Source organism: Patiria miniata, unplaced genomic scaffold, assembly GCF_015706575.1.
Source record: "Patiria miniata isolate m_02_andy unplaced genomic scaffold, ASM1570657v1 HiC_scaffold_20, whole genome shotgun sequence".
NCBI classification, from domain to species: Eukaryota; Metazoa; Echinodermata; class Asteroidea; order Valvatida; family Asterinidae; genus Patiria; species Patiria miniata.
In genome coordinates, this window is record NW_024037059.1 from 5,699,472 (window position 1) to 5,714,172 (window position 14,701).

A 14,701-nucleotide genomic window follows, 5' to 3' on the forward strand; every position below is an offset into this window, starting at 1 on the left:
GATAGCATTTTGATTGCACAACAGTCAAGCTAGTCAGTCAGCATCATCAGTTCACATGATATAGGCCCATTATAATGAACAAGCCAACATAGCCGACTGCACAATACCATAAGATTTTACTTTGAAGTTTCAACAAACAAAATAATAGAAAGACAAATCTATTAGAAAAAAGAAGGTTTTTTTGCCACAAAGGAACCTTTTTTCCTCCAGAAAGGTAGGTTTAAAGTTGTGTGAATTTTTATTATTATCAGTGTATTTTGTTAGGTTTTTCAGTAAAGATAATTTTAGGATTATGGATACAGTGACTGTGTTTGTGCAAATTTTACTTTTACATTTGCTTGGATGGGATACGGGAGCACTGAACTGTTTATAATTTGTAGAATTATAAACAATTATGTAATGAATTTTGTCAAAACAAGTTCTTTTGTTCAGCATGATGACAGGTGTTTTATTAATTGATCATGCAGGGACGATGATTTGGACCCCGTCGCTAAAGCTTTGAAAGAGATCAATGATGAGGATATGGGCGGCAAGGCGGCAGGCAAGAAAGGAAAGAAGAAGAAAAAGAAGTAGGTGCTAAGGCCACAAAAAAAAGAAGGTCTGCTTCCGGTTACCCTACCTACACTATTTTGACAGCCCCTACCCTATTTTTTTTGGATGGGGGAATGAGGAAAAAAACACCCAAATCATCAATCTATCTTTAACCCTTGACAACATGCAGACACCTCCACATGATAGTACAGCAAAATTGCCAACAACAAAAACTCCCTACCTACCTACCCTATTTTCAAATGCCATGTAATCGGAAGCAGAACTGTTTTTTGTTTGCCTTAAGATCAGTCATCAACTACAGGAAGTTCTGGCATTTTTGCTTGAATTCTTCCTGAATCAGTTCTCAAATTCCACCTCTGCAGGAAATCGTGAGGTATCTTTACTCTTCAATCTTCCCAAAGGAATGAAAACATAAGGCAATCAAGTTAAAAACGATACATGGTGGCAATGTAATGGTGCTTTTGCTCCTTCTTTGTTAATTAGACAAATTTCTCTTATGAGCTTCTGAGTTCTTTTGAATGAAATACTTTTCTGTTTAAAAACTTCCAATAAACGTCCAACCAAGCTGAAAATTCTGTACTGTGATGTGCTTGGCTGTATTGCTCAGTAGCATGGCCAAATCCATAGAACTTATGATCAGAAAATATTAGATATTACTTCTGAGCGTTTCTGTGCTTAAGTAGTGCCATTACATTGGCCCCGATGCCTCAGTAAAAATTGAAAACTTGCTGTGTCCAGGGACGTGGATGAGCTGTTTGATGAGCTAGCGGCCAAGGAGGGAGAGAGTGAGATGCCACAAGAGACGGCCAAGGTTCCTGACGAGGAGGAGACAGCTGCCAAGGGCAAGAAGGTTGGTGTTAGACCTAGCATGCTCTCTAGACAACCTATGCCTGTTCTATGGCTTCGGCTCAAGGAGATTTGAGGACCTGCACATGGGGGAGGGGGTAGTATAGGGCTCAATAGAGCTCCATGTTCTGCTTCATCACATCAAATCCTATAATATAATGTCAGTGATATCAAGTAATTTGTCTAGTTAGGATATTTAAAACTTTTAAAAGATTCTGGTTCCAGAAATGAAACCAAAGTCAACAACTCTGTGTGTTAGGGTCCGTTCATTCTGCATGTGAGAACACGATGAATTTCACGACTATGATTGTAATTCCATCGTGACATTATCAAACAATGGTTTCACGTGACAGTTCTGTTATTAGTAGACTTGATTCAGAGTTCATTGCACAGTTACCCTTTCCCCTCTCTTTTGTCTTGTGCAGGGCAAGAAAGGAAGGAAGAGAAAAGACGACTGGTAAGAAGTCTATATCAGTAGATGTATGATTTTTTTTATGCACACTCTTAACGTTATACATCATTTCGTTGGATGCCATTTTGAAACTCGCACTGATCTACCGATCGGGAAAAGGTCCCCGAGATCCAGGATCCATCAAGATTCTAGCAAACAAACCCACCCTCAATCAGTTTTTTTTTTGCTGTACATTTGCAGGGACGAGGATGACATTGCTAAAGAACTGGAAGCCATCAGCATGGATGCCAAGAAGGAGAAAGGAGGTAAAGGCAATAAGACTGTACAGAGCCAGGCAGCGGAGGATGGAGATGAAGAAAGCAAAGATGCACAGAAGGAGGAGGAGGTAAGTTGTGTGTGCTTGTTACGTGTTACCATTGGTACAATAACCTGGTGAGTTTGCAGGTACACTACGAAACTAATCTCTTTAGTGAAGAGTCAGCAGTTAGAATTGTTCTCGTTGTTTTGGGCTGTGTTTTCTGTCCGTGGGTTGAAATCAAATCCTTACAAGTCAATCACAAGTCATCAAGTCTCAAGTCTTTAGTGACAAATTCAATGAAACTTCACTGCAAATACACTTAATTTTCGATTGTTTCAAAGTTCCCAAGGCAATGCAGTGTTCATCATTGTTCCCTGTTACCTGACTTGTGATTGACTCCTTATTTGCTTGTGATTGACTTGTGATTGCTTGTGATTTGACTTGTGATTGGCTTGTGATTGACTTGTGATTGACTTTTAATTGCTTGTAATTTGACTTGTGATTGACTTGGGATTTACTTGTGATTGGCTTGAGATTGACTTGTGATTGGCTTGAGATTGACTTGTGATTGACTTGTGATTGACTTGTGATTGACTTTTGATTGACTGGAGATGAGAAATTGACTCGATTACAACTCTGCAAAAAATCCTTTTTGTGTCCAAATCACAGCCCGCCGAGCAGAGAGAACCCGTTCAGGATGATGAAGACAGTGATGAAGGTCCCGTGATCAAAACAGCCGCCCAGAAGAGGGCCGAGAAGAAGGAGCGAGAGCGGAAGAAGAAAGAACTGCAGCGCGCCGAGGCCAGGAATCGCCGGCAGAAACAACAGACGAAAGGAGCAGACAATGAGGGAGAATCGACAATAGAGGGCGACAAAGCAGCAGTAGCAGAGACCATCCAAGGTGTGTATGGCTGTGTCATAACTAAAGTTGTTTTTTTTCTGGCTTCAGATTCTGTATTGCCATTGACAATGAAACAAGACCTTCTGTTTCAGACTCATTCTCTAGGTTTCATATGGTGGCTTGTTCTGTACTAGACTACTGGCTCCGTGTGCCAACAAAAGAAGGCGCTTTTGGGCCACTTTCGAGAGCCGAGTGTTCGCGTGCATAAAGCCATAGCGTCCTTACGTGAGTGTCGGTTGTCATTGGCAATGCGTTCCAGTGTCTCTCCCAGTGGTCCCTCCCAACTCTCCCTTTCTTACCGTTGAGGGGGTACTTGTGCATGGAGCCCATAGACCTGTCCTGATTTTATATGTGTATGATCACAGAGCTTCTATTATGGGGTTTTCTGTTCTGCCTTTCAATCAAACAGTGCACATTGACCAATTAGATTAAGAACGATGACAATATCTTTGATGAAGGTGATATTTTTTTCACCCAGTAATCAAAAGAGATCGATTCGATTTAATTTTCCTTTTCTTATCCATCTGAAGACAAACAAGATGACGAAGAAGCGCCCGAGGAAGGGGACAAGAAAAAGAAGAAGAAGAAAAAGAAGAAAGGAAAAGAGGAAGAAGACGAAGAACTAGAAGAGAACAAGGAGGTTGTGGCACCAGCAGAAGGTAATTGAATGGTTGCCATTAGGAAAATCGTGGTGTTCTTTTTTAAATGCAATTTTGGTTTGACCTGTATAAGGAAAAACTCCTTTTTAAGCAGAAAAAAGATACAGCAGCGCAACACCACATCAGCAGTTGCACTGGCTGTTATTACAATGTCAAACATTATAATGAAAACCATCCCGTAACAAAATGCGCATCTCTGATGATGTTAACTAATTGTTACATTTTCTTAAAGGGGAGACCAAGGGTGATGCTGCGGAAGGGGAGGAGGAGGAGGAGGAAGGAGACAAGAAGAAGAAGAGGAGGAAAAAGAAGAAAGGAAAAGAGGAAGAAGAAGAGAAAGACAAGGACAAAAAGAAGAAGCCGGGAAAAGGTACAAGTCAGGACGGGAAGGGTTATCTTGAAATTGAGGTTTTTTTTTTTTTATATTTTGTATCCTCTTTACATCTTCATAAAAACTTTCATACTCGCTGAACCCATTACATTTGTACTACATTGTATAACATTGTATAGTTTCTTGATGAATCCATAAAAACCATGCAGTGCTGGTGTGGTTTTGGTTGGTACAGGGAGTAAGAGGCAGGGCGGTTGTGGGTGGATTAGATCTTTCGATTTTGATTAGAACACTATGGATCTCAGGCTGTGCTCCGTGGTCATATATTGGTTGTATGGTCGTATTTACGACCATATGACATATTGTAGCCGCGTCCTTCGCAATTCAGCTTCGCAGCTGCGAGTGAGGATGATTAACCTCCCAAACGATAATTTTTATTATTAAAGGCATTTAGGATCATTTGCATTTATCCCAAAAGTAACCCACCAAAGTGTTATAAAAAAATCTTACTTAGATTAAAGATCATTCTGATTCTAAACATCCCTTGAAAGTATTACATGTGGCTTTCAGGCATTTCAAAGATATCAAGAAATGTAGGTGAATTTCAACTATCAGTCAATTGACTGAGGCTTGGTAATAAAGAGTGCTATTGATAAATCATGTTTTGTAATCAAAAGTGTCTGCATGGTTTTTCACTGTTTTCTCGGTAAGTGTAATATTCACTGGGCTGAATCTTCAACAGGTTAGGTTTTGATGATTCTTCTTTGGATTTGGAGTAGTGTTAGTTTTGTCAACGAATAAAATGCATGAAAAGCAAATGGTCCAAAATGCCTTAAAAGAATAAATACACCAATAAAAAAATAAGAAATGAAAACCAATGATCAATCACCTTTTGCTGCGTTCATCACATGTGATTTATCTTTTTTTGGAAAAAAAAATACCAGCGGTGCGTGCCATGCAGGAGGCCCTGAAGAAGATGAAAGAGGAGGAGGAACGACAGAAGGAAGAGGAACAGGCCAGGATTAAAGCAGCTGAGCTGGCCGAAGAGAAACGTCTGGAGAAACTCAGACTGGAGAAAGAGAAGAAAGAACGAGACAAACAAAAAAAGAAGGTGCGTAGGGCATCTCGTTTGATGCTGTTGTTAGTTACTGTAAGGGCCAGTTTCTCGGTGCATGGGAAATTTGAACACAATGTTGTTGAAACGTTAGGAGACGTATACTCCATCTAGTCCGTGCTGTTTGCATGTGGTAATTCATTAAGAGTCAGGGTATACCTCAAAGAGTATGGAAATGTGAGCAGAATTTTTCTAAAAATCCTGGCAAGACTGTCATCATAGTCCTGAAAAATGGACTCATTTTCAAATCTGGTGAACGATGCATCTTGCCAGATGTGAACACAGTTCAGACATAGGAGTTGAAAGCAGGGTTGCAAAGAGGCCAATCGCCCGCCCAATTATTAAAAATTTATTTTCCCTCTCACTTTCAGATACCCCGCTACAGAAGGGGGGGGGTGAAAGATTTTGTGGGATTAAGGAAGTGTTGCCCACTTCTCCAAATCCATCCCCCACTCAATCCTATCTGCACCTATCCCAAAGCTGACAGCGGTGAACCTAAGCCTAATAATACCAACTCCTCTAACCCCGTCCCCATCCCCCACCCCAACCTCAACCCAAAGCTGACCCAACTGTACCCGTCCCTATTCTCCACTGCAACACATTTCAACCCCACCGGAACCAAAACAACACTCAATCCAAGCCTTTGAACACCTGTTTCACCCCCAAACCGCCCTTAACTCAAGCCAGTTCACTTAACTCCATCAATCAAACTCAACATTGGACGACATTTTCTTTTTTTCCAGGAGCGCATCGAGAGACTCAAGAAGGAAGGCAAGTACCTGACCAAGAGCCAGAAGGAGGCCAAGGCCCGAGCTGAGGCCATGCTGGAGGCTCTCAAGCAGCAAGGGGTGGAAGTACCCAGCAAAGAGACGGTGGCAGCAGCTGCTGAGGAGAACAAGAAGAAAGTCCGGTACGGCGTCCGGGAACGGAAAAAGAAGAAAGACCAGACGGAAGGTGGGTTCTAAACAAATCATGTACATCTTATTTTTAGTTTGGAATCTACGTACATTTTCCATTGCTGGTTATGTGCTGTATACCCTCAAGCTTACAGGATACACAATGTGTTGAGGGATTTCTGGTCTCGCTTGGGAGTAAGTAAATCAGTTATTAAGCCGAGATTTTAGCTGAAATCTTTTTTTTGACATCAACCTATAGGTTGTGATGAAGAACTGCACAACAGTTAGTGGCCGGCAGTTCAATTGAGCAAAAATTGTTGACAAAACTAGAAAAAAAAAGCCCATATCCTTTATTCTGAAAAAGTTGAATCCTTTTGTTTTTTTGGTAAACAGCAAATACGTCAACAATTTTGTCTTAGATTCCTGTTATGTATAAAATAAATGCTGAATCGAACCCAAGCTGTTTATAATGTGATTCAAATGTAGTGTTACACAGAAAGGTTGCGTCCCAGTTACTCGACTACGGCTGGTAATAGCTTTACCTCATTCCAGTTGTGCATGTTTAGTTGCAAGCTTCCACCAAGTATCGACTCCAAAAGCTTGAAAAGCATATGGTCCCCGATGTTCCTAACTTTCATTCAACTCTTTTTCGATTTTCAGGACAAGCTGAAGTGGGCACAGAGCTGCAGCGCGAGGATTCCGAGGAGAAATCTGAAGACATGAAAGAGGAGGCCGCAGATACGCTTGCCATGGAAACTGAAGTGATAGACGAGGCAAAGGAGGAGGAGGTGTTGGTGGAGGAGGACGAGGAGGTTGTTCAAGACAGTTGGGAGGCAGTGACTGAATCCTGGGATGCAGAAGGCTCAGATGAAGACAGAGAAGAAGAAGAAGAACAAAGTAATTTTTAAAAAATCAGGATTTTTAGCCCACAATTAGTTGTATCCCACTGGCACGTCTATCTCAATTATATGTTCTTCATTTGCCATAATTCGGGGGGGGGTTTCCCCAGAGTTTGACATTGCGCATTAATCCTAACCATCCCAGATCCTTGCAAGTCCAACTGGAGGTTTGAGGGGATTTATCAAGATTGGGGAAGGTTGTGCTAAATTACTTTTACTTTTAGGAAGGACACCTGTGTCCAGGTACACCTCTATCCAAGCTCCGGGTACCCTGATCTTTCTCAACATAAGAGATGTTGCTGATCATGGCATTGGTTGGTTGAAGCCCGTCATTTAAAACAAGTGACCAGATTTCTGGCTTTCCTTGCAATCTTGCCGGAAGAGTGTTTATTTTTTTTTGGCCTTATTTCTGTCTTTGAAGGCAAAGATGAGAAGCCACCCCAGGACGGCATCCCGACGGCTGAGATCACGGTCCAACCTGTCAAGGATGCGGAGAAGGCAGATGAAAACGACGACGAAGAAGAAGATGATGAAGATGATGAGGATAGTGAAGAGGCGAGCAGCGAGGAGTCAGATGAGGATGAGGAATCGGAGAGCGAGTCCGAGTCTGAATCGGAGTCAGAATCCGAGGACGAGCGGAGCAAAGCCGAGAAAGCCAGGGATAAAGTCAAACTGCGGATTCAGGTCGGTGTTCAGACTCTTCTTCCAGCAAACCCAGTGTTGCAGTCGATCCCATCGCAAGTCCAATTCTGACTTGGACTCTCTGTCTAGAACAATTGGCCAAGAAAAAAGAATGTTCTGTTTCCTATTACTTTGAAGAAAAAAATAGTGTGGGTAAAATGTGGGGTTTTTCTGGGCAGGCTTTCGTATCAGTTAACACGTAAATCAACTGTTTATTCTGCGTTTGCTGCCCTGTTGATAGGCTTTACTGCACTGTTTGGCAAGATCGCACTCGCGAACACGTTACAAAAAATGAAATAAAAGTGTCCAAAAAATGTAGGACAGTGTCTGCAACAAGTAGGCTGGGCTGGGACCATAAAAAAAATCAGTTTTGCATATGAGAGCCTGATGAAATAACCACACAAAGTAGTGATGTAAGCCTGAAAACACGCAATTTCGTCCTTGGCCTTATGTCACGAGGTATTGGATAGTAAGTCGGTGTCAGAGTCTGAGGATGACCGGACCATGTCTAAGAATGTTATATATAATCAAACTGCTGATCGAGATGAACCTGATCAACGATTAGCAGGGGATATAGAGGAACAGAGGAACATTGGAATCGCTAATTGACTTGGGACTGGAGGACTTGTGAGATTGTAAATGACCTGTGATGGATTCCTCCACAACAAAGTTGGGTTGTTTTGTTTTAATGAGAGTCAATCCGGAGGTCACAGGTTCAAACCAGGTTCAAATCCAGCTCCAATCAACCTCTTTTTGCATTGTTCTTGTCTAGAAACGAAGGGAAGAAGCTGAATCCAGAAAGTCCACTGACCATCTGAGATCACCCGTGGTTGTCGTCTTGGGACACGTAGACACCGGCAAAACCAAGATTCTGGACAAGGTATGGCTCCCAACGCAATCATTTAGAAAGGAAAAAAACTCCTTATCCGAAAAGTTGAATAGTGGCCACTTCCACATAAATGCTAGTCCGGATTCTGGACTTTTTTTTGGTCACAGACCCAGTAGGGCGCCCTCTCCACAAACACTCGCCTTTTCGGGTGTGAGAGTCTGCTGTACGCAAGTGCAGTGGCTCGGGTCGGGTGCATGGGGACGCGCGCTTGATTGATCGCACGAGAACAGTCCAGGCAGTGGACTACATAAATGCCTGCTTGTACATGGCTTTGCATTGCTGTGCATAACCCCTATACCATTTTCCACTGTTGACGTTTCATCCGTGGTGCATTCTCAAAAGCTGACATGAGACATTAAAAATACTTGGATATAACAAACTACATGTAGCAGTGTCATTTTTGGGGGGGCCTATTACAGTCCAAACGTGTGAGTGAGCCAGTCCGTACTGATCAGATAAATATGGTTAAGGGTTTGGATCCATTGATTTTTGTTTAAGATTCGACACACCCACGTCCAAGACGGGGAAGCTGGCGGCATTACACAGCAGATAGGAGCCACCATGGTGCCTCCAGATGCCATCAGGGAACAGACCAAGATGTGTAGGCAGGTAAGGCAAGCATGGTGTTTGTGTCCTTGGGCATGACACTTTACTACAATTTGCTCTCTCTACCCAGGCTTTTAAATGGGCACTTGTAAGGCCAGGGACCAGATCTTGAGCTGCTTCAGATAGCTGGTCAAATGACCTGATGGGCAGCATGGCAGCCACTTACAACCAGAGGGAAACATAGTGTTTGTGTTCCTGGGCATGACACTTTACTACAATCGCCTCTCTCCCAGGAGTAGTCATGGGTACCTGTGAGGGTAGAGACCAGATTGCATCGATCTTGAGCAGCTGCCAAAAATTGGTCTCATGGCCCTTTGAGACATTGGTATAAAATGCCATATCGACACCATCATACTCCAGACAGATCATGAGTGTGACTAGACTCGAGAGCAAGTCTCTAGACAGATGTGTTTTGTCTGTTGGCGCCCTCAATATATACTAGCACGGCGCTGTGTGTCATGTTTATTATCATTTGCTTTCGACTTGACTAACATGATTCAGACGCACATTCATTTATCAGGCATGCAACTTTTCCTGGGATCAGCTGATTTCCTTGTTTTTCACTTCACACTTACGCCATTCACAACTGAAAAGCACAAAACAAAGTCTTGTTAAGATTGGAGTTTCCTCATTTTTAGTTTCTTCCAAGTTGCATGCCTGATTTATGCGCCCATCGAAATACATGTGCATTACGTTTCCATGGAGAGGGCCAATGATAGCTCATCTGTACCACTGAGGAAGCTTCCATTATTAGAGTGGGGATGTCTTTCTCTAGATCAGGGCACGTGTCTCTCTTTTTCCAAAAGATAATCATTAGAAAATTAAACTCAATTGTATAATAATGCTAAAAAGAGAAAATATAACTTTTCAAGTAATTGTTCTCCGAAGAAGAGAAAAATATGACGGAATACCAAACGGCTCAAAAATAAGCTTTTGACACCCCCCCCCCAAGAATGGGACTCGCTCCGTGCTGTACTCCACTCACCATGGATAGAACATGTGTACATGTGTAGCACAAATGCATCAAGCTGTAAGGTGTAACATGAATATTCATATTCCCCTGATTCCTAACCAATCATGTCCCCGCATGTAAATGCCCTGGCTCACGCAACACACACCACACCATGGGATTGCGCGGTATGTAGAAACTCTGTATGGGGTGTGCGACAGGCGAACAAAATTGTACCAATTACCGACTTGATTTCAAGTCTATATTATGACCTTTCTTTTCCCAAACAGACAAGCTTCTTGCAAGAAAAAAGTCCTTGAATTCATTCCTTTGGAGTTGAAATCAAGCAGGTTTTTTTTTTGTTCCACAATACAGTCAAGACCTTTATTCTTTTGCACATCTTTTGCCTTTTAATTACAAGCTTCATTCAGTTTACATTTAAGTAATTTAAAAAAAAAAAGAGAGCAAATCAAATTTGAAAATTGTGGTTTGTATCCTTTTTTTGGTCTAGTTGTCAAACAAAGTGTAACATGGTGCTATACGTGCTTTTTTGATGTGGCACCTTGAAAAATAGATTTTCAAATTGAATTGATAATTTTCTACCATTACATTAGTTATGAGATTTCCATTGAGACATCGCACACAAAGATATCGGCCCACGACAAGCAATCAATTAAATAATTTCAACTTTTGAATTAAGAACGAGACACTCCTAATTCGTTCTAAACAGTGTGCACAATTTCTGAACTGGAGTACATCCTTTAAAACCACTATTTAAAACTGTACAAAGACCTGCAAAAACAAACAAGCAAATTTTATTTGTTACAGGACAATATATTCTTTTAAAAGTCGTTTCGGAAAGAAAATCAAAATTTTGATAAAAGCAAGTTTATATCAATTTAAATTGCAGAATGTACATTCAGTATAAGTGCATAATATTTATTGTTACGTTTTACTCTTAAACAGACTCAAACTTCAAAAATGTTTATACAGGGTGAGTAAAAAAAAGCGGAACCCAAACCCCAAAAATTATATTTCATATAAAAATATGTAGCGCCAAACATAATAATGACTGGGAAGCCAATTTCATAAGCTGCTTTTAGATGAAAAAATTACTGAAATTGCAAGATTCGTTCAAAGAATATCTCCATTTGAACACAATGACCCTAAAACCTCTTTCGTCCAAAAAAAACCCCAAGTTTTTTTTTTCATCTAAATGTAGCTTATGAAATTGGCTTTCCAGTCATTATTATGTTTGGTGCTACATATTTTTTCAAATATGAAATATATTTTTGGGGGTTTGGGTTCCGCTTTTTGGACTTACCCTGTATTATACTGTGTACAATAATATCAAGATTACTTTGTAAAATGTGCACAATGCTTTTCAGCATATTCCAATGCATCAATTTTCTTTATCCTAGTTACATTTCACAAATAAGTGCAGAATATACATTTATTTAAGTGTACTATACACTTACTATGTGCAATAGCAGATTTCAAGATTACTTTCTAACACGTGTTCAAACTTGTCCATCATTCAGATGCATCGGTTTTCTTTCTCTAAAAAAAGATCCCACTTACAACACGAATATTGGCTTACCATTCATGCCAGTCTACATTTTCTTAAGAGATTAGGTATATAAGTGCTCAAATGTAAGTGCAAAATCTTTATCATTATCTTTTACTTTTTTACCGACTGAAACTTCCATATTCATATTATACTGTGTGCAATAATTTCAAAATTTACATAAACATTTCAGGCCTTCAAATGCATCATTTTCTTTTTCTAAAAATGTTGTATTAAGGCACTGTACTTGTTCATACCTACAACAATACGTGATAATTTATGTAGTGCTCTATCAATGTTATTTACATCAAAACACAGGAATTTCTCAGTGATGGTTTCAGTTTTCAGGGAATTGCGTGAGCCTTTCTGAATACTCAAATCTTGAAGTTAAATTTAATCCTTAACCTATTATAAACAAGAAAAAATCCATTAACTAGTATGGAACCATCCAATGAGTAAGAAGTTATTTTATATTAACTAAATTAATGGCAAAGTCATCATTCAGTTTCAAGTTTATCAGAAAGTTCATGTTTTCATTGACAAATTTGAGGTGATGTCATTGAAAAGTACTTAAATATAAATGTTGCCAGTCAAGTAAGCATAATCTGCAGTTAAATCATGTAGATCATGTGTTGACGGTTTCAGATTCATGTATTTGTCAAAAGGTGGTCCTGTTTAATAAAATGATGTTTTGTAGAAGCAGACTGTTGAGATAATTTACCTTGAATCAGAATCAGTCAAGTCTGTAGTTGGCACAGCTCTCCAGGGTAGTCACAAACTTGTCAGCATCAACCTGGGAGATGGTGACATTGTTGAGATGGCACATCTTCCCTGACAGGTTGAAGGAGCGGCAGTTGGGATCCTTGTAGCAGGCCATGCAGCATTGTATCGGGTACTTGATCTGGGTGACCATGTAGGCGTGGCCCAGCAGGCAGTAGGGTGTGGTCATCAGGTCAGCATCTTGCTTGCTCACAGCTTGGCAGCGAACTAAACCGTTTTTTTCCTCTTGTTTCTCACATACAAATCGCTTCACCTTGATACAATCAATTTCTTCAAATTCTGAAGTGAAGGGCTTCAGCAATGTGCATGTCTGTTCATCGTTGAACATTGCAAGCTGCTGTTGGTTATCATCAGAGCACACCCGCCTCCCATCTTTCTCCTTACAGCCAAGCCAGAGCCCTTTGGGAGTTGAATTCTCACCAGGAAATGCTTGCTGCATAATTTCTCTTATAAAGTCTGTCTCTTCCTTGGAGTTGAGAACCAGCAGCTGAGCATTCAGACTTTCACATTTCTTGTATGCCTCAATCCATGGGACTTTGTCTGTAATATACTTGATGTAGCAAGTGTGATTGTAGTATGTCCATCCTTGTGGGCAACTCATACAGGTAGCATCAGCATTGAAAACACCAACCATCACAGCAAGCCAACCTCCAAACAGAATGCTTTCCATCTCCAGATACATAGTTGGTTATTCAATTTGTAAATTACATCAAGTTGATTAAATTGATCGAGTAATGGAAACTAAAACAAATTACTATCAGATTGTAGAATAATATTTCTCCAAATCCATCTTACAGAAATCCAACTCAATATTTGTCACTCCAAAGTCAATTTCCTTCATCAAAGTGTAGAAAAGATGCTCTCATGTCTCATATGTGTGCGGAGCCCAGACTGACTGCCACGTCAACACAATTGTTTCTCATTTGTAAAAGATGCTTTGCATCTGTTTGGGTAAAGTTGGCATGGAAACAGGTCTGTTAATTATAATTTTATAGCATTATAATATTGGAGATGATAATCAAAACAGCAGGAACCAGAAACTGGAGATTAATCAAAAGTCTGTTAGTTACGCTTCAAAAAACCTGGCTCTCGTTTTGTCCAGTCAAGGTCTTGCAACTGTGCATTATTATACAGGCAGTTTAAATTTTAGCAGACATTCTAATATTGGCTCTTAAATGCGGATCGTGAATTCAAGCATGACATTAGCCATCAATAAGTGAGGTAACGTTAAATTTTCAACTCTTATGGCTAGTTCATACTTCATGTGAATGTAATGAGAAAGAGAATTGGACGTCATGAGACAATCAGGGAACAGACTAAGATGTATAAGCAGCTAAAGCAACCAATCCCTGTGTGCTCTTGTGGATTGGTGTTGGCCCCTCCTCTATTTCTATGTGTTACCATATCCCTCCTGCTTTATATTCAAACAAAGATTTGTTTGTTGCATTGTGAATGATGTACTATTGTGGTCTTATTCCTTAGCTGTCCATTGCTTCCTTGAAAGTTTCAGCATTCACAACTCCATAACTTGTAATTAGGACATTTGTTTTTCTAAATGGGATGCATTTTTTTTGCAAGAACAAATCCTTGAATCTGTAGTTTTTGACTTAAAATCAGGCACTGTACTTTGTCACAATTACAAAACGCAATCAGATATTTAATGTACTCTTTATGTTAGTAACATCAATACACAGGAATTTCCTGGTGAAGTCTTTAATATCGGCAATTTCTGGAGATTAAAGTTAATCCCAAAACTGTTATAAACCAGAAAAAAATCACTTAACTTGAATTGGACCAATCAGTGAGTAAAAAGTTACTAAATGAGCAGCAAAGACACTGTTCAGTTTCAAGTTTGTTATCAGTAAGTTCATGTTTTCATTGACAAAGTTGAGTTGATTTCAATGAGAATTACTTGTATATTGGCCAGTGTAGTAATTGTCATATTCAGTTAAATCATGTAGATCATGTGTGGACAGTTTCAGATTCACGTATCTGTGTTTAACAAAACAATGTTTTGTTGAAGCAGACTGTTGAGATAATTTACCTTGAATCAGAATCAGTCAAGTCTGTAGTTGGCACAGCTCTCCATGGTAGTCACAAACTTGTCAGCATCAACCTGGGAGATGGTGACATTGTTGAGATGGCACATCTTCCCTGACAGGTTGAAGGAGCGGCAGTTGGGATCCTTGTAGCAGGCCATGCAGCATTGTATCGGGTGCTTGATATGGGTGACCATGTAGGCGTGGCCCAGCAGGCAGTAGGGTGTGGTCATCAGGCCAGCATCTTGCTTGCTCACAGCTTGGCAGCGAACTGAACCGCTC

The 14,701-nt window shown here is 40.4% G+C and overlaps 1 protein-coding gene across 1 annotated transcript in view; it reads left to right on the forward strand.

Annotated features, from left to right (window-relative positions):
- LOC119728622 (eukaryotic translation initiation factor 5B-like) overlaps window positions 1–14,701 on the forward strand; it is a 30,847-nt gene that overhangs the window by 481 nt on the left and 15,665 nt on the right. The window contains exons 2-14 of the mRNA XM_038200933.1: window positions 468–569; window positions 1,291–1,402; window positions 1,824–1,855; window positions 2,051–2,196; window positions 2,776–3,009; window positions 3,540–3,668; window positions 3,901–4,038; window positions 4,944–5,110; window positions 5,857–6,067; window positions 6,670–6,906; window positions 7,330–7,592; window positions 8,362–8,469; window positions 8,977–9,087. Coding sequence (XP_038056861.1) covers window positions 468–569; window positions 1,291–1,402; window positions 1,824–1,855; window positions 2,051–2,196; window positions 2,776–3,009; window positions 3,540–3,668; window positions 3,901–4,038; window positions 4,944–5,110; window positions 5,857–6,067; window positions 6,670–6,906; window positions 7,330–7,592; window positions 8,362–8,469; window positions 8,977–9,087 — 1,990 coding nt within the window. The remainder of the gene's footprint in view (window positions 1–467; window positions 570–1,290; window positions 1,403–1,823; window positions 1,856–2,050; window positions 2,197–2,775; window positions 3,010–3,539; window positions 3,669–3,900; window positions 4,039–4,943; window positions 5,111–5,856; window positions 6,068–6,669; window positions 6,907–7,329; window positions 7,593–8,361; window positions 8,470–8,976; window positions 9,088–14,701) is intronic.